The sequence below is a fragment of the Lupinus angustifolius genome, chromosome LG04 (assembly GCF_001865875.1).
Source record: "Lupinus angustifolius cultivar Tanjil chromosome LG04, LupAngTanjil_v1.0, whole genome shotgun sequence".
NCBI classification, from domain to species: Eukaryota; Viridiplantae; Streptophyta; class Magnoliopsida; order Fabales; family Fabaceae; genus Lupinus; species Lupinus angustifolius.
This window is the reverse complement of record NC_032012.1, coordinates 6241310-6268104: the sequence shown is the minus strand read 5'-3', so window position 1 is coordinate 6268104 and position 26795 is coordinate 6241310. Positions and strand designations below refer to the sequence as shown.

At 33.6% G+C, this 26795-nt stretch overlaps 4 protein-coding genes across 14 annotated transcripts; 3 read left to right on the top strand and 1 right to left on the bottom strand.

Moving 5' to 3' along the window:
- Positions 3836-9198, top strand: LOC109345327. Of its 11 annotated transcripts, none has more exons than XM_019584265.1 (6): positions 3836-3919; positions 4616-4669; positions 5289-5327; positions 5812-5928; positions 6366-6515; positions 8114-9198. In XM_019584265.1, the coding sequence occupies exon 6, from the start codon at positions 8157-8159 to the stop codon at positions 8973-8975; it is 819 nt and encodes a 272-aa protein (XP_019439810.1). In that variant the 5' UTR covers positions 3836-3919; positions 4616-4669; positions 5289-5327; positions 5812-5928; positions 6366-6515; positions 8114-8156; the 3' UTR covers positions 8976-9198. The 11 variants fall into 11 exon arrangements, with proteins under 11 accessions (XP_019439810.1, XP_019439812.1, XP_019439805.1 ...); XM_019584266.1 differs by adding an exon at positions 4772-4789 and having other exon boundaries at positions 3886-4669; XM_019584267.1 differs by lacking the exon at positions 5289-5327.
- On the bottom strand, positions 13557-17799 carry LOC109345326 (polyadenylate-binding protein RBP45-like). The gene is made up of 6 exons (XM_019584256.1): positions 17456-17799; positions 16367-16832; positions 14456-14517; positions 14257-14387; positions 14064-14160; positions 13557-13979 (listed from the first exon to the last, which is right to left on the bottom strand). Exons 1-6 carry the CDS (start codon positions 17699-17701, stop codon positions 13776-13778), a joined length of 1206 nt encoding a protein of 401 aa, XP_019439801.1. The 5' UTR covers positions 17702-17799; the 3' UTR covers positions 13557-13775.
- Positions 19043-21379, top strand: LOC109345325 (zinc finger MYND domain-containing protein 15-like). The gene has a single exon (XM_019584255.1). It carries the CDS (start codon positions 19387-19389, stop codon positions 21286-21288), a length of 1902 nt encoding a protein of 633 aa, XP_019439800.1. The 5' UTR covers positions 19043-19386; the 3' UTR covers positions 21289-21379.
- LOC109345328 (derlin-2.2) lies at positions 22844-26164 on the top strand. The gene is made up of 6 exons (XM_019584269.1): positions 22844-23087; positions 23449-23548; positions 25004-25218; positions 25299-25382; positions 25539-25592; positions 25742-26164. The coding sequence occupies exons 1-6, from the start codon at positions 22989-22991 to the stop codon at positions 25922-25924; spliced, it is 735 nt and encodes a 244-aa protein (XP_019439814.1). The 5' UTR covers positions 22844-22988; the 3' UTR covers positions 25925-26164.

Genomic DNA, 26795 nt, shown 5'->3' with positions numbered 1-26795 from the left:
TTTTCTTCAACAAAGTGTTACACTTTGTGAGAGAAAGATAGAGGAAGTGGTGAATGTGGCTACAAAAAAAGGCTAGTTTGAAAGTAATATTTATAGTGCTAAGTGTGGGGTTATACAATGTCATGTATTGTCTATATGTGTGATGAAGGATAGCATGTGCATTATTTTTAAGAGAAGAAAATAATGAAGATGATGTTGTTGTTCTGAACTGGCCTTACATCATTTGGTGCAACTAAAATATTCCCTCAACTACAAACTACTTTAGAAAACATCGATATTTTAAAGAGAAAAAATGTATACACTAATAATATATGAGTTTTATATATTGTTACTGTATAATCTAATATTTATGTTTTATCATCGTTAACTTTTAAAATAAAGTAATACAAATGAATGGTGAATGATATATGTGATAAATAGTGCCAAATGTAAAGTTGCATGAATTAAGTTTCTTTCTTTGTCATTTATTTTGGCTGCCAAGTAAAACCTGCATGAAATTTGTCAAAATGCATGGTTTGTTAATATTAACTGCAACCTTGGACTCATCCACATTTTTATTTTTCAATTTGTATTAAGTCAGTTAAAGGAGTAAAGGAAAGTTTATAATTTTATTTGAACACTGTGATTTGTGATTAAAGGTTAGTGTAGCAAAATAATGTGGCGAGTGACCTCATAAGGTTTGGTAAACAGTTGAATCAGCATTGTATTTTTATATCTGCAATAGTTGAATAATCAGTGTATTTTTATAGTGTGGGGAATGACCTCATATGATTAGGTTGAACACAATAATTGTCAGTTATTTATAGATACTATTCTGACTTACTTAAAAATAATATACATCAAAGATGCTTAAATACGTAGTTGTAATAAGTCACCAAATTTGTAATCTAACTATACATTAAATTTTATAAATAACTATAAAATTAACATTGTGCATTTATTTTGTCTTAGATTGTAAGAAGGAAGTTCAAAGTTAATTATCATCTCTACCCTTATTCCAATTATTATGTACTCTCTATGTGATAGCCAGAATCACAGTCTTTGATTGTGTTGAGAAATAGTTTATGCACATAAAGAAATTCTCAAAGAACAACTTGTATTATTTTTCTTCTTGAGTATGGCTTACATTTCACCTACTTCTGAAAGAACTGAAGTATTATTGGTGGATTTGGTCATAACTTGTAATAAATCAGATTGATATGATAAGGTATAGCCGTAGGGGATGATATATATAAATATATATAGAGAGAGTTATAACGTAGTTTGATGGTGAAGATGGAGGACCTAAGAAATGAAATGCAGGAGTTTGTGTGTTCGAGTTCCGCCATCAATAAGAAAATAGGAGATATAAGGTGGTTTGATGATTAGGATGAAGGAAGTTGATGATAGAGTCTCACCCACAACAAAATACTAACAATTGTCGATAAAAAAAAATATAAATGTATATATATGAGTCACTCAGTTCAGAATAAATCTTATATGAAATTGTAAGAATAATAAATCTGGGTCTTACAACTATATATAATTGGAATTAAAAGTTAGTTATTGGTATGACGCTTTGATTTTCGGCTGCACAACTTTGATCATTCAAATAAAATTTAATGATTCATGTCTGGATGGGAATAACGACTTTTCATTCTATATTGGAGGATAAGTTTGTTTCGGCCGCACAACTTTGATCATTCAAATAAGATTTAGTGATTCATATTAATTGTTACGAGGGGTGAGTGGAGTCAATCCCATATGTGTGTGAATGAATGACATTTCTAATATCACCAACCCACATAGAGGAAGCAACCACGTTGATATAGTTGAGACCATTAATGGAAGTGCTAGCCACACACTACTTTTGATACAATCTCTTTAAGTCAAAATGCAAGGTCACAACCATGAGGCTGGCACAGTATAGAACAGACCAATATTCCACTGGCGAGGAGTATCTTTGAATTCTAATGAGATATTTGCACTTTTTATATGATTTCTTGAAGGATAAAATAATTGAGATAGTAGCAAAAATCACCATTTATAATTCAGTAAAAGTGTGAAACAAACAAAATTGCAGTTACAACTATTTATGATTAATTGCACTTACATAGTAGAACAAGATTGTAACACTATTAACCTATTCAGCCAATTTAACATATACTTCAAAGTCTATTTTGGATTTTACTGTCTCTGGAAATTGATAGTGATGTACTCCTTATCCCTACCCAAAATAGCACAAAGATTAGCGTTAAGAAATTATTAAATGTAAAGTTTTGATGTGATTTGAATAAAATAATATGGTATAATTCAAATTGGAAACTACATTAAATGAATAGACAGCCTAAAATTAAATGAATATGATTGTTATTATACTAAGCAAAATAATAGATGAATAACTGTTGGTCTAGTGTAAGGCTCCACCAGCCGAGATGATAAAAAAGTTAAATGTTTAATTTTTTAAAATAATACTTATTCGTAGTCACAAACATCAAAATATATTAGTTTCTTAGGGAGGATATGAATGAACTCGAATCCTCTGTCCCCAAATATTTATGTCTCCATGTCCCAACCTAATCAAATACCACTAAATAACATAAATAAATTATTTTATTTATTTTTCTTTCTCAATATGTGTCATGTTTCAATTGGCTTGAGATACGATGTGACATGAAAAATGAGACAAGTGATATTTATTCAGATGAGAATCACCTGTCCCAGCTTGGTATTCTCATTATTGTCCCGCTCCAATTATATATAGACATGTGAAGTTAATATATTATTTTAATAAAATAAAGTTAAAATGAGATGTTATTTTTAACTTGTTGTCAAACACTAGTTGGTCTAAGAGATGACATGAACTTTCATGTTACAGAAGATTTGTTTTCCTGATGGAATATTATTGGTAATAGAAAAAAATAATGAATGAATAGTTCTATAAACATTGTCAAATGTCTATGCATGCTAATATAATGTCATGCCTACACGTTCATGTGAATGCTCTAGCTTCAATCGGAATCATAAAGGCCATATATTTTAGACTCATTTTAAAGAGGTCATTCTCCATCAATGTTATCGGTGGAAACATTTTTTTATGAAAAACTTAAATGTTTGATGTCTTTCTCTCAAAATATTTTATTTTAATATAAATCCAAATAATAAAATGAACATTTTTAAGAGATGAAGAAAAACCTAACCAACAAGTTTTAAATATAAGCAGGTCAAACTACAGTTTAAAGAATTTAATGTTTTGAAGGGTGCTTTTTCATGAACTTGTTCATCAAAGTAAATTTTGTCTTCATCATCAAACTTTTTATATATAATAACTTAACTATTATGAACTACGTTAGGAGCCCCAACTCATCTCCAGAGTCCAGTACTAAATTTTAAGAGGAAACAATAACTATAATTTATTCTATTAAAAGTTGAGTTAAAATTTGAAACGTTGGATTTTTATTTTTATCACGTGTCATGATATCAACATGGTAATGGACTCTCCGGTAATGGAGAGATCCAAATTCCTACGTTAGGCACACTATTTTCCTATTTTAAGGCACTTGCTAAAATCTTAGTTGCTCTCCCTATATGTTATTCTTCATTCACGTGCTAATAAAACTTCTTTTTTTTCTTTCTATGAAAAAGATTTTATACATTAATATTGTCCGAATTTTATATAATGTTATTGTATCATCTATTATTCATGTTTTATTATTAATAATATTTTAAAAAAATAATATAAATAAATAGTAAATAATATATTAAAAATGCATAAATATTATTATCATGAATTCCGGAAAAGATTTAACTATGAGGGAGAGTGGTAGTACCAAAAAAATTAGGGGATAAATGAAGAGAAAATAAAAAAAATAATGTTAATTAGCCTTTTCTTCATTCTTGTTGCCACATGGTTGTAGCATTGAGCTAGCAGGTTCTTTCTGTGAGTACCTACAATCCATTTGTCATTTATTTATTTACTTTTAAATGGATATAATTAAGTAAAATAATGCACTTTTATTCTTTTAATAGTGTGCCACTAATTAAGTAGACTGTGATGTTATATCAATATGCATTCCTCTGTAATTTAGGGTTTCATCTGATTTTTGACAGATTATTCTTGTGAATTTTGTATTTTTTGTGTGTGTGTTGTTGTTCTATACTCTTCAAATCATGTTCTCTGTTAATTTATGCGGTGGTAAATATGGAGTATATTTTTAACTATGTCAATTGCTGCTTGGTGTTCCCTCTGTTCTTTGTATTTGAGCCATGATATAAGTAAAAGGGTGACCCAATGCACGATGCTCCAACTTATTGGGGTCTGGTGAGGGTAGATGTACACAGCCTTAGTCCTACAAGCAAAGATACTGTTTCCAGAATTTGAACCGTGACCTCATGGTTACTAAACAACAACCTTACCGCTGCGTTAAACTCACCCTCTAGCCATGATATCAAGTAATGGATAGATTTATGAAACATAATTACTAATAGTTTATTTTAGTTATATCTAAATTTTCATTATATTTGATAATGTGGGAGAAGCTGAGAAGAGTTTAGATAGAGTTATGGGAAAGTTATTGACATCTAGTTCATATTATTCATACTATAAGAGAAAAGCTAATGAAATTACTACTTGCAGTGATTCATCAGTTCATTTATCTGCTCTTCAATGAAGTGGTCAACTTGGATAAAGGTATAATGTATTAACCTTTTATACTTTGATTTTTCTTTATTAGATTGTCAAAGTTTGATCACTTTTACCCCAATCACTTCATGTATCGGATACTCGATGAAGTGGTCAACTTCGATGAAGGTATAATGTATTAACCTTTTATGTTTTAATTTTGATTTATTAGATTGTAAAGTTTGTTAACTTATGCCCCTCCCCTGATGTTTTATGAAGCCCATCCCTGGTAATGTTTAAGCTTTAAGGTGAAAAATCTGAAGACTGTTCATTTTCCTTTTAAAACTATTTAGTCCTCTGCTCCTTCAGTTTCTGATGAAAATCTAAGGAAAAAAATATCTATGTGTATGAATCACACAAAGCAGCGATTTAGAAATGGTGCGATTCAGTGCTATTTATAATCCAAAGTTATATCTGAGTCACTGATGACGAATTGGATTGAATGCAGAACATCTAATTCTAACAACATTGCACACTTGTCCATTAATATGGCAATAGTATGCTCGTCGATGGAAGAAATGATTTCCTTATAGAAAGTTATTATCTAGTATCTACTTATTTTTGGCAAACTACATTTTCTGTGGCTCCTAATAACTGCCTGCGTTTCTGTCACATTCAATAAATTCAGGCCTATATAAAGCACATCATTGAAGGAAAAGCTGAAGAGGTAAAATGAGAAAGTTATTAAAATTCTTCAAAATGAATCATTAAGATATATTGATCTGATCTCTTTCAATTTAAACATTGCTTAGTAACTCAAAAAAATTATATTTGTTACAATGTTTTTGCCATGGATGAACTGTTTTATTTTATATGCTGCACCAAACATTGTTAAATGTAATACTAGTCAAAGAATCTCAATCTAGTTTCAAGTAGCATCCATAATCATTTGGAATTCAAACACCAAAATTACCAATCCAATAAATCGACACATCTTTGTAAATATATCTCTAATTCTGGCCACAAAAGTAAAGAAATTGTTCCACTTCCTTAAGTGCTTGAATAATCAGAAATTTCTGAAACCAAAAGAGATAGTTTGTATGACTTGGCTATGGTTTCCTCTCCTTTTGACCAGCAGTTTTCTCATAATTCATTTTCATGATATTTTAGTTAACTAATTTGTATGATGTGATCATGTCTTTCCTTCCTAGATGTGGCAGTGATCTAAATATCCTGTTTGCTATCATTGAGGAGGAATTTTCTCTCAAAATATTATCAGCGGAGGAATAAATGTCAAAGAGACAGATCGATCATGGAATAATGCAGTGGTAAGATTAATAGTGTTCTCATGATGAAAACCTTATTATCTAATAATAATATACCTTTTGAAACCCAAATCCTTTTATTGGATTCTAGTATAATCTATTTATCTTAGTGTTTTTAGTAGCCATTTTATAACAATATTAGTGTTGGAATTTATGAAAACCTGGCCGAACTCTCCTAGCGATACATTTGTATTGTTTTGGGAGAAAGATGATATTAGAGAATAAATTCTAACCATATTCAGGATGAATATACACACTGACATGCATAAAGGGTAAGAGATGCTAAATTTAGTAGCATAAAATTCTTTTATTTCACTTAATATCTTTGTATGCAAGTGACTACATGTGTTTTCTTTTCACTTTTTCTATTTGTGTTCTATTTTTAATAGATATTGATCATTGTTGATGATATAAAACCATTGTTGTTCTCTACCTAACAGCTTAAGGCTTTTGGAGTAACTATCAACGACTCGGTATAAGAGCCTCTATGACCAAGTCGAGATGTCAAACCGAAGAGGCTCTTTCGTGATGGAATGTGTTAGAGAAACAAAGCCATTCTTGGGCTTTCACCTGACAACTTAAGCTATTAGGTGAGTTGTTTTTTAACAAGCATAAAAATATGCATGTCTTTCATTGCGTTGATATTATTTGTTCATAATTAAAACATAGAAAGATATGTGTTTGGAATGAAGGCAAAAGTGATAATAAGTTCTCATAATTGACCAAATTTTTTAAATGGCTCTTTCATTCTTCTTTGCACACATGCATGACCACACATTTCCCTTCTAAACTCATAATTGATCTTATCAATAAATAAGAAATAGATAAGGAATATCTGATAGTCAAATCTATGTGATCTGATCAAACAATAGATTTTATCATTTGTTGAATGGTATGACCTGTGGTAGGCATGGTAGCGGCTAGTGTTTAAAAGATCATATGTTTTCATCCTTGGATTATGCATGTTGTATATCTACGCGGCCCATTTCAAAGATTTAAGGTGAAATTATTTTTGGGCTTTTACATAACAACTCGCGCTATTAGGTTGAATTGGTTCTGAAAAGTGAGCCCGGCATGCCTTGTGTTACAACAACCGATAATTATAGCTCCTTTCTGGGTTTATAGCTCCCTGCTGGGTTTTCCCCCTGACAGTAAGCCCTTGCCCTACTATGAATAGTCCATGAGGTGAGAGTGATAGGTCTTAGGTTTCGGCGCGTTCTCTGAAGTTTCGGCGACTGAGTGGTGATCAAAGATTGTTCTAGGATTAAGGTAAATCAACTGTCTCTTAATTAATAATTGTTATCAATACAAGTGGGTGCTTTCTTCTTTAAGCTTACAGATATCAAAGTCACTGTCTTTTTTCGACAGATCAAGACAAAGATCTTATGTCATGGATCTTGATGATATTCTTCATCTTCTGAGATATATTTGGGAAGCAAATGAAAATATTGATTTCCAAATTTTTATTATAAATTTTTAATCAGCATGAAAATACATTTAAACATATTAAATTTTGGTTCCCCTTGTGTGTATTTGTATGCTTGAGGAAGGGAGTTTGGCATCACCATAGGATATTCTAGAGAGAGATGTTTCTAATTCCTAATAGTTTCACTTTTTATGCTGATTGTGGGTTATTTAGTGATATTTAATGTTTTAGATTAATCTGGATTTTATCATTATCTCTGCTTTTTCTTCTTTTTTCAACATATTGCATTGTCTGCCCTTTCCCTGGATAGAGTAATTCATATGTTCTTTATCTTCAACATTTTTATGCTTAATTTCTTGATGTGTCACTATCTCTATTTGCTTAACAATTTTGGATCCATCTAAAATCATTTGTCATTTCTCGAGCACTAATAAAGTGGCACTTTTCTGGAATGGTAACTTATAGAAAAGAACGGAAAGGGCGACTGCACAAGGCTCTCACCTGGTTGTTTTATATTTATTTTACTCCATATTATTTGCTGGCTGGTCATATTAAGACTCAAATATTTGTCCTTTTGATAATATTATTAAAAAATCTCTCATTTGCACAATTGCAAATTATTTCCCCCATGTGAAGCATAATGTTAGCCAATTTATGTGCACTTGTATTGCTTTTATAAGTTTTTTGTTATTCAAACAAGTAGTTATGTCATTATGAGTTCTCATATAGTATTGACTGAAAGTCTTATATTACAGTTTATAGTGTTTTTCTTTTAGGCCTCTGGATCAGAATTCTTCTCTAGAAGATGAGCTCACACAATGAAGGATTAGGCTCTTCTACTGAATCAAATGTTCCAAATAAACGGAAACGTGGCCGGCCACGCAAAGAAAAAAGTGGTGTTCGAGGAAGCAACGTGACTGCAACAGCAAGCTCCACCAGTGTGTCGAGCTCCAGCGAAACTGCCCAAACAGCTGATGGTTATGAGGGGCAGATGGTAGGGAAGGTGGTTTATGGTGTCATTGAAGGCACCTTTGATGCTGGCTATCTGGTTAAGGTGCAGCTGGAAGATACTTACTTACGAGGTGCTGTTTTTTTACCAGAGCGAATTGTTCCAGTCACTGCTGAAAATTGTGTGGCTCTAGATCTTCCGATGATCAAAACTAAGAATATGCCAATTCCAGCTCTCAATCCAGAGAGTTGTGCACATAGTTCTTTTCATTCTTCAACACAATATAGCATGAAATCTTTTGGACCTGAACCCCTAAGGCCCGTGCCTATAAGAAGCCAACTTCCACCATCTGAGCTCTATTCTGATATCTCAATTTCACTTGAGAACCAATTTGCGTCTGCTGTGGTACTCATGGCTGACTCGCCAACAATTGACTCGCCCATTTCCACTGGAGGACATGTAATTGAATCCATTTCCGATGGAGGAGCAACCGAAGAGTCAGAGATAACTTCTGAAGTTTTCAACTTAGTTCCAACAGTTGAAAACACTAAGAAGGAACACAGAATTGGACTACAATCTGCGCATTTTGCAGATGAACTGGTTGATGAGTTGATCATTCGAGAACTTAGAACTAGACTGCAGTCTTTGCCTACCATGCCTGGACTGAATGAGTAGATTCCTGGTGAGCCAAACTGCTCCAACATCTAGAAGATAGAGAAAGAAATCTAGAATAATAACAATCTCAGCCTGCAATTAACTGGTAACTGTGTGTTGTTGGATTGGGTAGACATTGAGAATTATAATTTGAATTCATATATTTTGGTGATTTTTATAAGTATTGCCCTTTAATTTGGTTTGGATCAGTTCCATTTCAATGATACACCATCTTTGTCATCCATAGGATGATCCTTCTAAAGTTTATATCTGTATGCATTTTACCTGTATATAGTTTACTGTTATTGACTGAGATATACGAATACGCATTCGCATTCGTATCGAATGTCAATAAAACAGGAAATGTGTAATGATCCAAATGTTGGATGATAATTTCATTGATACAATTTGTCATAAGTTCAGGCAGATTATCTATTTTGGGAGATAAGCATCAACACCATCCAAGTATTCATGATGACTTCTTTGTTGCAAACTCAAAAGAAACAAGTTTTCTTGCATATTGGTTGATATGAGTAAAATGGATAACATGGCTTTTCAGCAATGCTTTTCAAGTAAACGTTTTTAGTAGAAGTTCAACCAAACAAGCTTTTAATAAATGTTTTAAAAGGAAACAAAGCTCAGAAATTGAAATTTAAGGAACTGGCCATTTTTTTTTTACCACCAAGGGTATTCCTCACTTTTTTTGGTAATTATTTTGGGGTTTATGGCTGCCCCTCCCAACAAGTGTCGCGGAATCGAATCTCAATCTTGGGGATCCAATGGGCCCAGACCATTTTATTTTGCCCATACATCAGGACTCAGAAGTATGTCTTTGGAGAATAGAGGAGGGTGGTTTTTTTGTTCCTACAGGTATCCTTGCACTAAAGGCAATCTTGTCCGATCCGAGAACACGAGCCGAGAACATTCACAAGTATGTAGAACTAATTCTGAGGGGTGGTTTGTTTACACTAATATTATTATTTTTTCAGTTTCACAATTTTATTTAGGTACTAACTTTAATAACCGTTAGATGAAAGTATAATCAACATCTAATATTGGATATATGATGTAAAAAAATCATTCCTCACATATTTCATGAGTCATACTCAAATTTCAAATCCAAACTCAAACTCAAAACCTAAAAATTAAATGAAAAGTTCAAAAAGTAAGTTAAACAAAACAAAAATAACCACGTGATTCATTAATTGAGTATAACGATATTCCGAGTGTTATCATATTCAATGGTTTAGATTGATATGAGAAATTCTCCTTATGCCCTACAACAATGATCAACTATTTTCAAAATTAAGGAAACAAAAATGTTCCTGACCCATGGACTTCACAGTTAGAAACCAATGACCAATTTGCAAAGCCCTGATAATAATCTCAAAATGGAACAATACAACCATATCAATTTGCATACGATACTTCTAAAAAAATGCTCAAGAGGTATCTTGTATTTTTCTTTTATTTATTTATTTTTCATTTTCCCACTATGCTTTACATACTTCTTGTCTTCTCACATTTTGACAATATATTTCTATCTCTAGTATACAACACTCAATCAAAATCTAATTTAATAAATATTCTTGTTGTTCTTAAGGTAATAAGAATATTCTTATTCTTTTCTTCACTATGTCATTCTTATTTTCTGAGAACAATTCGTAGTTGATCTTAACTAATAGAAAAGGAGAAGAGAGATAGATGTTGTGTGACCCAAATAAAAATAAGAATGATTTGTCATTATGAGAAAAAATTGTTCTTATTTTACAGGGAGTTATAATAAATTATAAAATAATGAAATAATATAAGGAAACTAAGAAAATGAAGATAATATTTGCCTTTATGGATGGTCTAAGATGGCTTAGTTGACAATTTGACATAAGACAAATAATATAGTATATGGAAAAAAATTGTTTTTCGTTATAATTACAAGCATTTTTTGGGGGTAAATTGTGATCATCAAATTGTGTCTCCATGAGAAATGATTCATACCTCTTAATAAATATTGCAAATTTATAACGCAATATATACTTTTTGTATAAATTTATGTTAAAATTTAAATTTTGTATTGTATTTTAAATTTTTCTCATGATTTGTGTAGTATTGTAGTAAGTTGCATCCCCTTCATTTTTTGGTATAACCAATCACATCACATTTGGCTAATGAAATAATCCTTTTGAAGTACACAAATTTAATTAAGTCTAAATTTCAGATTGGACTTTCTGGCTTTATTCACTATTTATCTTGTGATTCACCTTTTGCGTTTGACAATAACCTGACTAGTTTTATGTTATAACTAACCAGGCATGAACAGTATAATTAGAGAGCAAATAAATGCAGAACCGACTTCACAAAAATAAGTCTAGGATCAGGTTCTCAATTATTAACGAAAATTGAATAATAGAAATATAACTGCACTTTGATACCAACAGTGAAAAAAAGCATAAAGTGAGAAAAAATAAACATCCACACTTGTTAGTTGAAGTGTTTAAGAAAGTCGCTTTAAGGAATCTTTTTTCACTATTTCCAATCATGTAGCTATGAAACCTCTAGTACCCAACTAAAAGGAATATCCACCTTTTATCTAATGAACACTCGGGGCGACATTGTTTGGAACAACAAATGTGTTTCCATTAGAGATTTTTGGAACAACAGATGTGTTTCCATTAGAGATTTTTGGAACAACAAATGTGTTTCCGTTATTCACATTAGAGATTTTTGGAACAAATATTAAATCTTTTGTCTGCAAATCTTTTGTTAATGACCTCAGTACACACACTAGCAGTTTACTTATCATCAGCTGAGTATTAAAAATAAAATGCATACACTGCAAAACCATGTGGCAAACAATAGATAGACCATTTCATCAAAGTCTAAGATAAAATATAAGTACTCAACAAACAATTTTATGGGTACAAAACACAGTTTCCATAAAACACAAATGTCATCCGGCAATCAAAAAGGAGAAAAAAGAAGCAGAGTACGATTTCCGCGAGACACAAGATGAGAGATAAGCAACTCATGAGGTATCATATCGATTACAAAGGAAAGGTGCAAAATCTTAACTATATCCTATTTGCTGCTGTTGCTGTGGTGGTTGGTAATTGGCATACCCTGCAGGATAACTGCCATATAAGTTAGGATCCTGCGGTGCAGCGGCAGCAGGAGCAGGAGCAGCATAACCATAATTTTCATAACCTTGCTGAGGATATCCGTAATATCCACCAGCACCGGCACCATTCCACTGGTTTGCATCTGGCTGAGCCTGAGAGAAACAAGGCATGGATCAAAATTGGAAACATGCAAATGGTAAGGAAGCAGAGTAACACCAACCAGTAAATAAATTTACCTCTTAAGGTAATAAGAATATTCTTATTCTTTTCTTCACTATGTCATTCTTATTTTCTGAGAACAATTCGTAGTTGATCTTAACTAATAGAAAAGGAGAAGAGAGATAGATGTTGTGTGACCCAAATAAAAATAAGAATGATTTGTCATTATGAGAAAAAATTGTTCTTATTTTACAGGGAGTTATAATAAATTATAAAATAATGAAATAATATAAGGAAACTAAGAAAATGAAGATAATATTTGCCTTTATGGATGGTCTAAGATGGCTTAGTTGACAATTTGACATAAGACAAATAATATAGTATATGGAAAAAAATTGTTTTTCGTTATAATTACAAGCATTTTTTGGGGGTAAATTGTGATCATCAAATTGTGTCTCCATGAGAAATGATTCATACCTCTTAATAAATATTGCAAATTTATAACGCAATATATACTTTTTGTATAAATTTATGTTAAAATTTAAATTTTGTATTGTATTTTAAATTTTTCTCATGATTTGTGTAGTATTGTAGTAAGTTGCATCCCCTTCATTTTTTGGTATAACCAATCACATCACATTTGGCTAATGAAATAATCCTTTTGAAGTACACAAATTTAATTAAGTCTAAATTTCAGATTGGACTTTCTGGCTTTATTCACTATTTATCTTGTGATTCACCTTTTGCGTTTGACAATAACCTGACTAGTTTTATGTTATAACTAACCAGGCATGAACAGTATAATTAGAGAGCAAATAAATGCAGAACCGACTTCACAAAAATAAGTCTAGGATCAGGTTCTCAATTATTAACGAAAATTGAATAATAGAAATATAACTGCACTTTGATACCAACAGTGAAAAAAAGCATAAAGTGAGAAAAAATAAACATCCACACTTGTTAGTTGAAGTGTTTAAGAAAGTCGCTTTAAGGAATCTTTTTTCACTATTTCCAATCATGTAGCTATGAAACCTCTAGTACCCAACTAAAAGGAATATCCACCTTTTATCTAATGAACACTCGGGGCGACATTGTTTGGAACAACAAATGTGTTTCCATTAGAGATTTTTGGAACAACAGATGTGTTTCCATTAGAGATTTTTGGAACAACAAATGTGTTTCCGTTATTCACATTAGAGATTTTTGGAACAAATATTAAATCTTTTGTCTGCAAATCTTTTGTTAATGACCTCAGTACACACACTAGCAGTTTACTTATCATCAGCTGAGTATTAAAAATAAAATGCATACACTGCAAAACCATGTGGCAAACAATAGATAGACCATTTCATCAAAGTCTAAGATAAAATATAAGTACTCAACAAACAATTTTATGGGTACAAAACACAGTTTCCATAAAACACAAATGTCATCCGGCAATCAAAAAGGAGAAAAAAGAAGCAGAGTACGATTTCCGCGAGACACAAGATGAGAGATAAGCAACTCATGAGGTATCATATCGATTACAAAGGAAAGGTGCAAAATCTTAACTATATCCTATTTGCTGCTGTTGCTGTGGTGGTTGGTAATTGGCATACCCTGCAGGATAACTGCCATATAAGTTAGGATCCTGCGGTGCAGCGGCAGCAGGAGCAGGAGCAGCATAACCATAATTTTCATAACCTTGCTGAGGATATCCGTAATATCCACCAGCACCGGCACCATTCCACTGGTTTGCATCTGGCTGAGCCTGAGAGAAACAAGGCATGGATCAAAATTGGAAACATGCAAATGGTAAGGAAGCAGAGTAACACCAACCAGTAAATAAATTTACCTGTTTGTTTGAAGGACTACGGCCCCATGAAAGGCGAACATTTTGTGAACCCAACACTGTTCCATTTAAAACCCGTAGTGCCTCTTCTGCAGAGCTCCTGATTCAAATGAACATTCAAAGCAAAATTAGACTACTGCATAGACTAGGAAGTTATGTAACATGGCATAAAATATCAAATATAAGGTTATCTTACCTGTCTGCAAATTGGACAAACCCACATCGCTTGCCTGATGGAATTTTCACATGAACTAACTCTCCATACTGGCCAAAAACTTGCCTCAGATAATCATCGGTGATGTTAGGATCCAAATTTCCGACAAAAATCTGAAAAACAAAAGGAAAGTTAGAAACAAGCAGGCAGGAAATCAGAGTCTATATTCAAAAGTACGCACAGTTGTATTATTTGGATCATTCTCGTTCTGAGAGCCTTGGCCTTGAGGATTCTGATATGAAGCTGCATATTAAAAAAATTGAAGTAAAAGATGAATTATGTGAACACAGTGAAGGAACAATAATCCATGGAAAAGAAAACATTAAAAAAGCAAAACAGAAAATATATAGCAACTAATTTTATGATAGTTAAAGTGCAACTTTTTTTATGACAATGGATAAAAAAAGCTTATTTATTTTGAGCAAAAAGCTCAAACCTAGGTGCAACTTATAGCATGAACATATTCAGAGAGTGATCTCAGAAGCAGATAAATGCTCAACAAAGATAACACAATGTTCAACAATAGAAATGATGCCATACATACAAAAACATAAATGAGAAACACATCAGTGAACAAGACTATACAGGCAATAAGATAATACAGGTTGAGAACCAACAAATGGCCAATGTCATACACACAGCACATAAATAAAAATAAAAACAAGAAACACCACACTTCACAAGAGCATATACAGACAATAAGATAATAAGAGAAAGAGCAAGTTGAGAGGAAACAAAATGGTCAGGGTGTCATACACCCACCATATATCTTAAGATATAAAACATTATTTGCTGACAGAGATACGGCCAGTGAAAACATAATCAATCATTCAGATAAACTGGGGTAAATTCAATAAAGATAGTTTATTACACACATTGGCAGGATATTTACTTATTCAGCACCATTACAACTGATAGATATACTGGACATGGTAAGCGGCAAATTTTTATTATTACATGAAATAAAAGGAAGAAGGTTAAGATGGCAAATGAAAACTGAAAACCTATATTAGACATAAGACATGTCAAACAGATGCAAAACCTATAGGCACAGCCTTGGTCATTTTCACCATCCTGTAACTTGTGTCTAAATTTTCCAGCACCTAGATATGAATAGCAAGAGTTTGACAGATCATGCTACATGAAAAGGATGAGGAATATAAAGTAAAGTGCAACTCCATTTGCATAACATTGTACTTAGAATTAGGAGGACAGAATGGAGACAGAACCTAATCATCTTAAAGAAATACAAAAATAACATGATAACACAAACATAACCACACTTCAAGGTGGAGTTTCAGGAAAATGAAAGCAACAAACAATGGTGCTACATGATTGTTTTCTCATGGTTTGGAGATTGGAAATTGGAATTTAATAATAAGCCTCTGATAGAATGGAAACAAAAATATTTTGAAAAGTAAATAATACCTGCTGCAGCACAAGAAAACACTACAAGAGAAATTGAAAGACATTCTTATGGAAAACTAATAAGGGCAAACTAAAGGAATAAAGATTACGAATGGAAGACTGAAAAACTGTAAGTAACCAGAGAAGCTGTGTGGTGTAATTGGAGTACAAACTTAACCAAGAAGTAAACTTGAAAGAATAGGGTGAAATTGAAGATGATAAAAGAAAATGCCACAAAAATAATGGGCAAGACATAAACGGATAACTGACCTAAGCAGGCCCATGCACTAAAATGGTAACCGTTTCAGCTGAAATCAGTCTCAGGCTCCGAGATGACAGAGCCTCTTGGCACCCTGCTTTGAGACAACACGAGGTCTATAAGATTTTATTATTGTATATCATTTACTTGGCCCAAATTTTTAAACAAAACTACAGGAATAAATGAGTTTGGACTGCAATCTTCAAGAGCGTAACTGAAAAGAATAATAACTTAAAACAATAACATTTAGCATATACCACAAAACAGAACAAATAACATAAAACTTCAATTAAGGCATTATCATCAATCAATAGAAAATGGTGAAGGCATCTGTGAACGAAGATATCTCAACATTCCTTTATGCAGCCTATCAAGCAGACGTTCGCAGCAAAAGAGCAGCATATCACAATTAACAAATAGACAAACCTTTTTGTGGTGTGCCTATGTTTTTATTAGCAGCTGGTCCAATCCTCATGGGCCTTGTTGAACAAAGAACACCTTGCATCTCAGTCATAGCCCTCACTTGTTCACTTTCATCTGCAAACCTCACAAAACCATAACCCTTGGTCCGGCCAGTGAGCCTATCAATCACAACTTTTCCACCCTTAACCGAGTTAAAACGAGACCTAAATGTCTCTGTTAGGAGATAGTCAGTGACATCTGCAGCCAAGTCACCAACAAATATGGTGTAATCGGGACTGTCATCGTTACGCCTCTCACCCGCACTGAAAGTTGCCCAGTTCAACCTGAAGGGCTGCCCACCATTGGGCATAATAGCTCCATTGTAACTTTGAAGTACTCTCTCAGCACCAGCACGACTATTGAACTCAATAAAACCATAGCCTTCTGATTGATTAGTTTGCTTATTACGAATAACTTTCACAGAGGCCACCTGCAACCAAACAAAACCCAAGCTTCAGCAACAGAAAACAAGCCCCTTGAAATGCTTCAAACAACTAGATCAAACAAAAACAAACCCTACAGGGTAAAAAACAGACAGAGCCTAAATTCATGTAGCAGATTACCCTATCGAACTAGACGATAAACACTGAAACATCTAGCCATCACAGGAAGCAAGAATAAAGTTCTCATTTACCTTAATCTAACATGCTCCAATTAAAAAGCTAACAAAAAAATAGTGTTCCCACTTGCATAATTAACATAATTTTGCCACTGCAAGGGTTTTCACTATACATTGTTTTTTTACAAAAATAACAGTTCATGCTAAAGGATAATATGCAAAAAACGTGCTTGGCGACAACATAAGCAGTTTTGTTTTGAAAACACAAAATTATCAGAATTTCGACTCTTAACTATACAGAGCAACACAGCAAGCCAAATAAATAGAGAAAAAATAGTGATTTTATTCACACAAGTCTATCATAATACCTAAATTTCATGCTCGTATTAACAAAAGAAAAAAACAGTGTTCTCATTCACATCGATTCAAAAAGAAAAACAAAGATTTAAACGGAAAAGAGTAAAGAGAAAAGATTGATATATATATATATATACCTCTCCGGTGTGAGCAAAGCATTGATATAGATAGTTCTCATCCATCCAGTACTGCAAATCACCGATCCATAGAGTACGGACTTCATCGGCGCTTTGAGGCTGAGACGGCAGTTGTTGCGGCGGAGCAACAGACTGAGACGGTTGTTGTTGTTGCCATAGGGCCGGAGCCTGAGGCTGAGGTGGTAACATGACGTAAGGTTGTTGACCTAGGTTTGGTGGTGCGATGCCTCCTCCTTGTTGCATCATCTTCTTCTTCTCTCTTTGTATCAAATCTGAATGTTTTTAGAGAGAGAAAGTGAGAAGGGGCGAAGAGAGAGAAAGGACGAGAGTGTGGTTGTGTGGAATTTAAATAGATGAGGCACTCTAACCCTAACCCTAAAAAAGAGGATGGATTGGATGGAAATATCAAGACAAAAAAGGGGGTATTATGATATTTCATCATAATGGTGGTTAGATTTTTTTTCTTGCAATGAAATTGCAATTTAGTCCTCGGACTAATAATATTTATCAGTTTAGTCCATGGAAAACAACTTTTGGTCCTTTTTTATTGACTTGGAATGTGTTTGGAGAGGTGTCAATGGGTTATAATGGATCACTCGAAAATGCTGAGGAATATAAGTTTTGATTTGATATATAAGCTTTTTTACATTGTTTATAAATTATAAACTTTTTTACATTGTTTTTATCATTCTTTAACCATTTATGAACTTTTTTTAAAACACGTTAATATTAAGTTTATGACCCTTAATTTTTCAACCTCAAAGTAAAATTTCAAACTAGAGCTAGTTTTTTCAATTTTCAACTAACTTTTTAATTGCACTGTTAGTTCTTAATAATATTAGTGTGCGTTAATAAAATGTTTGATATAACTAATAAATCATTATTAAAATATTCATTAAATATTTAAAAAGGATTGTGTGTTCAGCATAGCTAATAAATCTAAATTGATTAATAGTTGTTAAAATCATAAATTTGTGGTGAGGACGAAAGAGCTCTTTGTCCAAAGATGGGTAAAAACCGTCCTTTACCATGTGTTTTTATTCGTGCAGTAGTAGTTATTTTTCTCTGGATAACTTCTCATATAATGTTTAATCTCCGATATTTCTCATCCAATGTTCAAATATTTTCACAAAAATATTTTTGTTACATACACATATTTTTATTCCAAGGCCCAGAAATTATTAGGTGACCCAATTATTGATTTTATCTTATGCTTGCTTAGAGGTCCCAAAATGAGCAATTGTCTTTTAACGGGCATTGGTTCAAATTGGTTCAAGTGATACATGTTTGATTCGTTGGGAGACTTAGCCCCATGTATCTGTGTATGTTTCCAGTTCGGACAGGATTGCCTCCAGTGCGAGGATAACAAAAAAAACGAGCAATTCTCTGTACACGTGGAAGAGATTAACAGAGATCATACTGTCACCGTTGATCTATTTGCTGCATCGCTGTTTTCTGATTTAACGGTTGGATGATACTGCTTTCAAGATGCTAAATGAGAATGCCCGCACAAGATAACTTACCACGCAAGCAACTAGGGTCACTTAATTCCATTATTCCTTTCATCAATGGCTCATGCACTAAAATGAAATGAATCAGAATTGGGTCTGAGAGATCAAAAACACCTGGTATGAAAGTTCTGATCTTTTCCCATTTTTTTAGTAATTGAAATAATTGATTTTATCAAAGGTTTTCACAGTTTCTCTGCACTCGGTTTTCCTTTGTTGCAATGTCTGGTATTCAATTGATTCAATGGAGTGTTAAGTTCATAGATTTAATGAATAGTGCATAATTGGACTTGTTTTTGTTGAAAGTGAACATTTTCTGACACTGAGATCTCATTGTGTAAATTTCAAGTGTTGAGAGAGATATAATAGTTTTACTCTGAAGTAGTGAATTTAGAAGTGGGGGTTCTGTTCATTTGAAGCACAATGGATTTGCATTTGAAGAGTTTGTTTGGTAGATTTCAGGAACAGTTTGGTTCTGGCCCTGGATTAGGTCCTGGATCTGGAACATGTCTCATGAAAGTTGATGGCATTGAGCCTAATTTTATTAAATCTTTATACAAAGCTTCTGCGGCTCTATATCGAACTGAGCCATGGAAAAGGTTGCGTCCGGGACACTATTTTGGCGTCCGGGTTGGGAAGGATTTGGATTGGCATGGGAAGAAGCAGCCTTTCCCTTGTGTCCAGTTCATTGGAGGGGATGGAGGGGATGTTGGGTTCTACATGTTCAGATCAGAAAACGATGCAAAGAAAATGACAGGACCTAGAGAGACCATTCATGTTCCGAATGTTGAGCTTCTGAGGGTCACATATGAAGTGGAGTCTTTGATGTTCCCTTGTAATCGTAAAATGATCAAAACTTTGTCACTGGAAGCATCAGGTACCGATCGATTTCCTATTATTGATGTTGCTCGCTGCATGCCTGCCGGTTATCTTCGATTTAGAAATCCGACATTTGAAGAGCTTAGGTTTGTATATGCGTCCATGAAAGCCATTTCTATGGTGCACCCCTTACTTCAGCAGGTAGACAAGGAAGGTGGTCCAAAGTTTTCAACAATGGCGTATTTTGAACCATTCATTGAGACAGTTGATGTTCAATGGTCTCCGGAAGTAACTAAGAGAGGTTATAACCTTGTTGCTGTTACTATATCACACCCACCGGGTCAGGCATACGAAGAAAAAGGTAATATGAGCGCTGTCTCAACCCCAACCAAATATAAGGAGCCACCTAGGGATGGCACTTTTAATAATGAAACGAAAGTATACTCAAGTGCTGCTGGCTTGAGACAGTGTGCAATGTGTGATAAAGAAGTACATGGAGAAAACTCACTTTGTTGTGGCCAGTGTAGAGCAGTCATTTACTGCAGTTCATTGTGCCAGAAGCAACACTGGAACGACACACATAAAAGCATGTGTGGACTTTACAAGGCCATGATGGAAAGGGAAGAAGAGCTGGCTATGAAAGTTTTCATGTTCCCATGTTCTGCTGACCAGCCTTGTAAGTGGCTTGAATCAATAAGTATCCACCAGAAGGGTATGTGGAGGAGAAGGTGCAGTTGCTATTCACACTGCCCTTTCGGTCTCCTTCCCGTAAAAGGTGGGCCGCAGGAACTATGGGGCCGCCTTGATGAGTTTGAATATCCTCACGACTCTCCTTTCCATAACGATTACGTCTCAAGCCCGTTTCTTCTCTCTGGGTGGTCAGAGTACTACAACCTTCGCTCGCTTCCATTCACAAGTCCTGTTGCAGACATCCTCTCGCATCCATTGACCATGTATCACATACTAACTACTCTTAATATAATTTCAAAGAACCTTATACTGAAAGGCAAGGAGGTGATTGTTCACTACCTTGGACCTGAAGGGGAGTTGGATTGGATGCCAGCATTTGCAGAAGTAGGCCACTTACTTAATGGATTGGGCAATGTACACATAGTGATGGTGGGACCGGAAGTTCCAACGAATTTGTCAGGCACAACTTCAGGAATAGGTAGCAGAGTGAGAGTGAATCTTGTGAGGGGTGTTTATCAGGTGGAAGCCTCATACTTACCTACTCCACATGTTGTCATAGCTCTAAACTCTGGATTAGAAAGGTATTCGAGTTGGGGTGGAGCTCTTGATTTAATCAAGTCGATGGCTGTGCCAGCATTCTTCACTGATCAATCAGAAGTTTCATGTCTAAATGCTAAACAAGGCCTTCGTAATGCTGGACTGCACATCACACAACCCGTGACTCCAAATCCTTTTCGGTCACCTGTGAAAAATCTCACACTTTCTTGCAATCTTCCTTCATACAGCAATGGTTTTGTTTTTGGGGTAAACACATGAATGCGGTCCTAGAAATCCCAAAAACGCGCGTCTATCGACTGCCATCGGTTCACACTCAGCCATTCGGTTTGCTGAATATTACAGGAAACCATGAAGATCCTTGCAAGTTTTTATTAAATTTATGAATATCGACTCTTCTTGGCATTGTCTCTTGTATTAATTTTTGAATTGTGACCCTTGTCTTTGTGCAATTTCATGAGTTCTTTCATCACAACTGGCAAGGCTTTCTGTTCCTTGCTACATTGAAGTTTATGCCATTCATGTTTCATATAATCTTATGAAGAAACCTTAACCAAGCTTGTAAGAGTTAAAATCAAATATGTGTGTGAGGGTTATACAATGAACTGTTATGCATTGTTTGACTATGTTACCATATTTGATATTCACAAAGTTATGTGGTAGATTTGAAATTCAGTAACATCATAAAGTTATGTGGTAGATTTGCATGTCCCCTTGATAAGACTAATATATATATATGACTAATATATAGCTTTCCTACTTGTGGCTATAAACAGATAAACCAGTGAGAGTAGAGGTAGAGGAGTCAAGATCCCTTATAATAAGAACTGAAGCAATGGATGAATCCACAGAAGCTGAATGGATGAATCCACAGAAGCTGCAAGAAAGTTTAAGAGGAAGTTTAGAATACCTGGTAGGGTTGATATTGATGGAATCACTGCTAAGTATGAAAATGGTGTCTTAACAGTAACAACAGCTTTTGGAGCTAGTAATTGATTATGGCTTATAGTTATAGCCATGAATCATGATAAAGGAATTAATTATCTTCTCAAACTTTGGCTTATTATTGTGTCTTAGGTATGTTATCCTTGGTTATGTCAAGCAAATAAACATGGTGTGAGGATATGATCTCTTCTTAGTAACATCCTTAGTGAGCCTTTGCCAACTAAAATCTGATATTTATTAATTAAAGTGTCTAGTTTGAACTTAAGTGTTCTTACCAAAAGAGAAAAGTGTGTCACATTTTAAATTGCATTTTGTCACTATCCTATTCAATATGACATATGAAGATGAAAGATGGATCACATGTCATCATTTTTTTTTCACTTTATATCTACACTTATTAAAAAAATCTCATTTATTTAGAAAGAAAAATTATAAAAATAGAAATTAATAATTTTATATTAATCTAGAAAGTTTAATTGGTTACCAACATTATGATATAATTTTCTTTGTATGCTCATTAGAATGAGTGTTAAATCTATATATTGACACTATAAAGTTTTATGTACATGCACTTTACCATCTATCATTTATTTAAATTAATTTTTTTTTAAAGTCAATAACAATTAAGTATCAAAGGTGATAATGTAATAATAATATATAAAATTCATATTTACATACATTTTTTCTCTTTTAGAATAGGAAGAGTTTGATAAACTATGAAATTGAGAGAAATTGGGCTTAGATTGGGCTCAGCCAGGCTAGTTTCCCATTTTGAGGCCCAAAATTGAACAAACAAAGAAGAAGAACATGATTGGTTCGTGAAAACCACGCTCTTCATGATTCGTCTGGTCTCTGTCATTCCCATCTTTCACTTCTTCATCACCACCTTCTTCTATCATTCCAATTCCAATTCTCACTCTGATCCTCTCATTTCTCACTTTCCAATCACACTTCAACATTTTCACATTCCTTTTTCTCTTTATTTACTCTAATCATAAGATAGAGATAAGAAAAAAATGGCTCAAGCGGTTGAAGAATGGTATAAGCAGATGCCGGTGATTACCAGATCCTATCTCACCGCCGCTGTTGTAACAACCATTGGATGTTCCCTTGATGTAACGCTTTTCACTTTTTAGGGTTTTCAATTTCATTTTTTGGGTGTTTTTTGTGATTTGTCGATTTGAAATGAAACTATTCATGGGGTTGTCTTATTTTTTGTTATTAATCGTGGGTTTTGATAAATTTTGAATTTTGGTTAGAAACTTTGATTGGGTCATGTTCATTGATGCTGTAGCATGGTTTTTTATAAATTTAACTATGTATGTTTTTCCTTTGATTGTAATTTGATGATTTGTAGGTTTTAGTTTTTAACTATTGTGCCATGAATGATCAATTGGTTTGTGATTCTTATGATTTTGAAATTGGTGATGATGATTAGATCCTTGTTGATTGATGCTCATTGTAATGGTTTTGCAGATAATTTCTCCTTATCACTTGTACTTGAATCCGATACTGGTGGTGAAACAATATCAGTTTTGGCGTCTAGTTACTAATTTCTTGTATTTCCGGAAAATGGGTAAACTTTTTGCTGCTCATCTTTTGAATGATCTTTATTCATTAAGATTTAGAATGCCATGTTTTAAATTTCAGTTCCAATGTGTCAACGTTTTAAATTATTTGTTTATTTTTATGTTAACATGAACAAAGGAAAATCCAAACTGTTTTGGGAATAACAGTAGTGAAGAAGCGTTATGGTTATGCGTGAGTTATGCCCACTTTTGAGTGAGTTGTCAATCTTATTCATTCAGTAAAATTTTAAGGAGAATGGGTGTGTACATAGTTCCAACTTCTAAGAAATTAAAATATTAAACTATTTGATATATGAGCTTTTGTGGGGCTTAAAGAAGCAAACACTGCTTTTGTCGGCAGAGCGTAATTCTTGCTTCATATTTAAGCAAGACCATAGTTACCAAGTCTGCTGAACCACTGGATCATACATTCCAGATCATGGTTCTTTTGTAGTAGTGTGGATCCAGATTGCCCAAATGGACTTATCTTTTCCATGTTCATCACAAACAATTGGTGACATTGGCAGATTAAAGATGTCAACTGAGTATGTAATTTAAAACCTTTTATCAGATAGTTAATTTAATAACTAACAAATTAAAACCAGTATGTCATGAGCTTTAACCAACCTAGATTATTAACAGGATCAGAATGGAACCCAATAGTTTTAAAAGGTATAAAATATAAGTTGTAGAACGTCTTTGATGAATGCAACCAGTACACCCTCATTAGATAGGAACTAGAATATTAAAGTCACATCCAGCAATGATTGAGTGAATCAGTGTGTAAGTTAAAGAATTTAAACAATCCTTTGGTAATTTGGATTAGATGTTTGGATAGTCTTTGAATTTGGATTTGGATTTAAACTTATGGGAAATGAAAAATTAACAAAGAGTCCAGAATCATGACTTTTTTTTATTTGGTTGTGTATTTCTTTTCAACCCAACCTCTTAATCTTTTGGTGATTAGATGTTTAGATAGTCTTTGTTTTTTCTTCGACAATCCTTTGGTGATTTGGATTTTACGAGTTGGTTCAATTACTTCAATGGATCTTCTGGTATCTGACATGGGTAAACTTCAATGAGTTTCATGGATTTGAATTTTATAAATGGGTGCTATAGTTGTATTTAATGGGCACCTCTCTTTTGACAAATGGAAGGGATGGGTAGAGCCCGAGGTCAAGTGAGTTATGAGAGGCCATGTGAAGTTTAGTTATTGAAGTAAATAAATATCATACATTAGATGAAAATAGAATTAAAGGATGAGATTTGGTGTAAGTAAAAAATTGACACCTGGTGTCAACAGATCATAACTTCTTTTAGAATCATATGCATTAATAGGCATATTTGCATGAAACAGCTGCATATTCTCTGCTTATATTTGTTTCTAATTGCTTGATATTTAATTTTATAGCTGTCAATTACATATCTAACTTCGGCATAATATTTTCTTATTGAATGGGCAGACTTGGATTTCTTGTTTCATATGTTTTTTCTTGCTCGGTACTGCAAGCTTCTAGAGGAGAACTCCTTCAGGGGGAGAACTGCTGATTTCTTGTACATGCTCTTATTTGGTGCCACTGTTTTGACTGGAATTGTTCTACTTGGGGGAATGATACCTTATTTGTCAGAGTCATTTGCGAAAATTATATTCCTTAGCAACTCATTGACATTTATGATGGTGAGTCACATTTACATATCTTGTTGACTCGTGTATAAATCTGTCTAAAATGTTTTGAAAGTTTAATTTATCTTTTTCAGGTTTACGTGTGGAGCAAACAAAATCCCTTTATTCATATGAGCTTCCTAGGCCTCTTTACCTTCACTGCTGCTTACCTTCCATGGGTGTGTATGCTTTTGCTGTTATTACCTCTTTACCTAATAGGTTACATTAAACCATGTTTATGCTTTGTTCTAAAGTTATAATTGTATATTTTTCTTCTACTTTACTTCTAACTTCTAAATGCCACTAACTTGGTCTTAAAAATTTTATGCATGTAGGTTCTCTTGGGTTTCTCTGTCCTTGTTGGTGCTAGTGCCTGGGTGGATTTGCTGGTGAGTATCCATTCAGATAATATACCATAATGCATAAACACTTAATTTCTATCCATTCAGATAATATGCCATAATGCATAAACACTTAATTTCTATCCATTCATGTTCTAAACAACTAGCTCATGTGAATCTTTTCCAACATATTTCAGGGAATGATTGCTGGTCATGCATACTATTTTCTTGAAGATGTGTACCCTCGCATGACTGGTCGCCGCCCCCTTAAAACACCATCATTCATCAAAGCTCTATTTGCCGATGACACGGTTGTTGTGGCACGGCCTGCCAATGTCCGATTTGCTCCCCCGCCAGCCGAGGAACTTCACCAAGATTGAACGAACGAGGAATAAAATAGCCAGAGAACACCAAAGTGGTTAACCTTGTAATATATAGATATACCTTTTTCTTAATTATCTTGATTTAAAGTGCCTATGACAAATGTCCAAAGTTTTATCTGAATTGAGATAACACAGTTTCCTTCCCATATCATGCATCCAACTCCATCTTGTAGATATTCATTCTCCATTTTTGTTCTAATTATTATCATGTGAAAAATGGCCATCTCTGGTTTCCAACTATGATGCCAATGATAAATGAGTCATTATGAAGCAACTAACACTTTTGATAGTAGTTTCTGAAGAATGAAAATACAGTTGAGGTCTCTTATGACATATGCAATGCATTTTTTCTTGCCTTCTATCTAAAAAATGATTGAGATTAACTCTGATGCATTTTGGTAATTTAAGACTTGTTACACATGTAAGAATTTCAAGATACCTGATTTAAGAGACAAATATGTTAATAATGTGATAATATATAGTTTGTTGTTAGATAGTATGAAAAATATTTACACTACAACATAATTGAGTCTAAAATTTTATTTCTCCACACTTTTAAAAATGTTACTCGAGCAAAATAGGAACTCTGAAGAATAACAACATATAAAAAATTGTGTATGTTTTTTAGTACTATCATTTATGAGTAAATTTTAATTAGAATTAAACTTTTAATGTATTGTCAAGAGTTTATTAGTTGTTTGTACGTATATATATCTTCACACGAGTCTTTAATGCAACACTATAATAATATGTGCACCTATAACCAAAGAAAATCACTCAAGTTCTTTATATCACACTCAAACAGCAACTACTGAGTATTACACATCTATAACCAACTGTTGGCACTATACTATACCCATTGACTTGA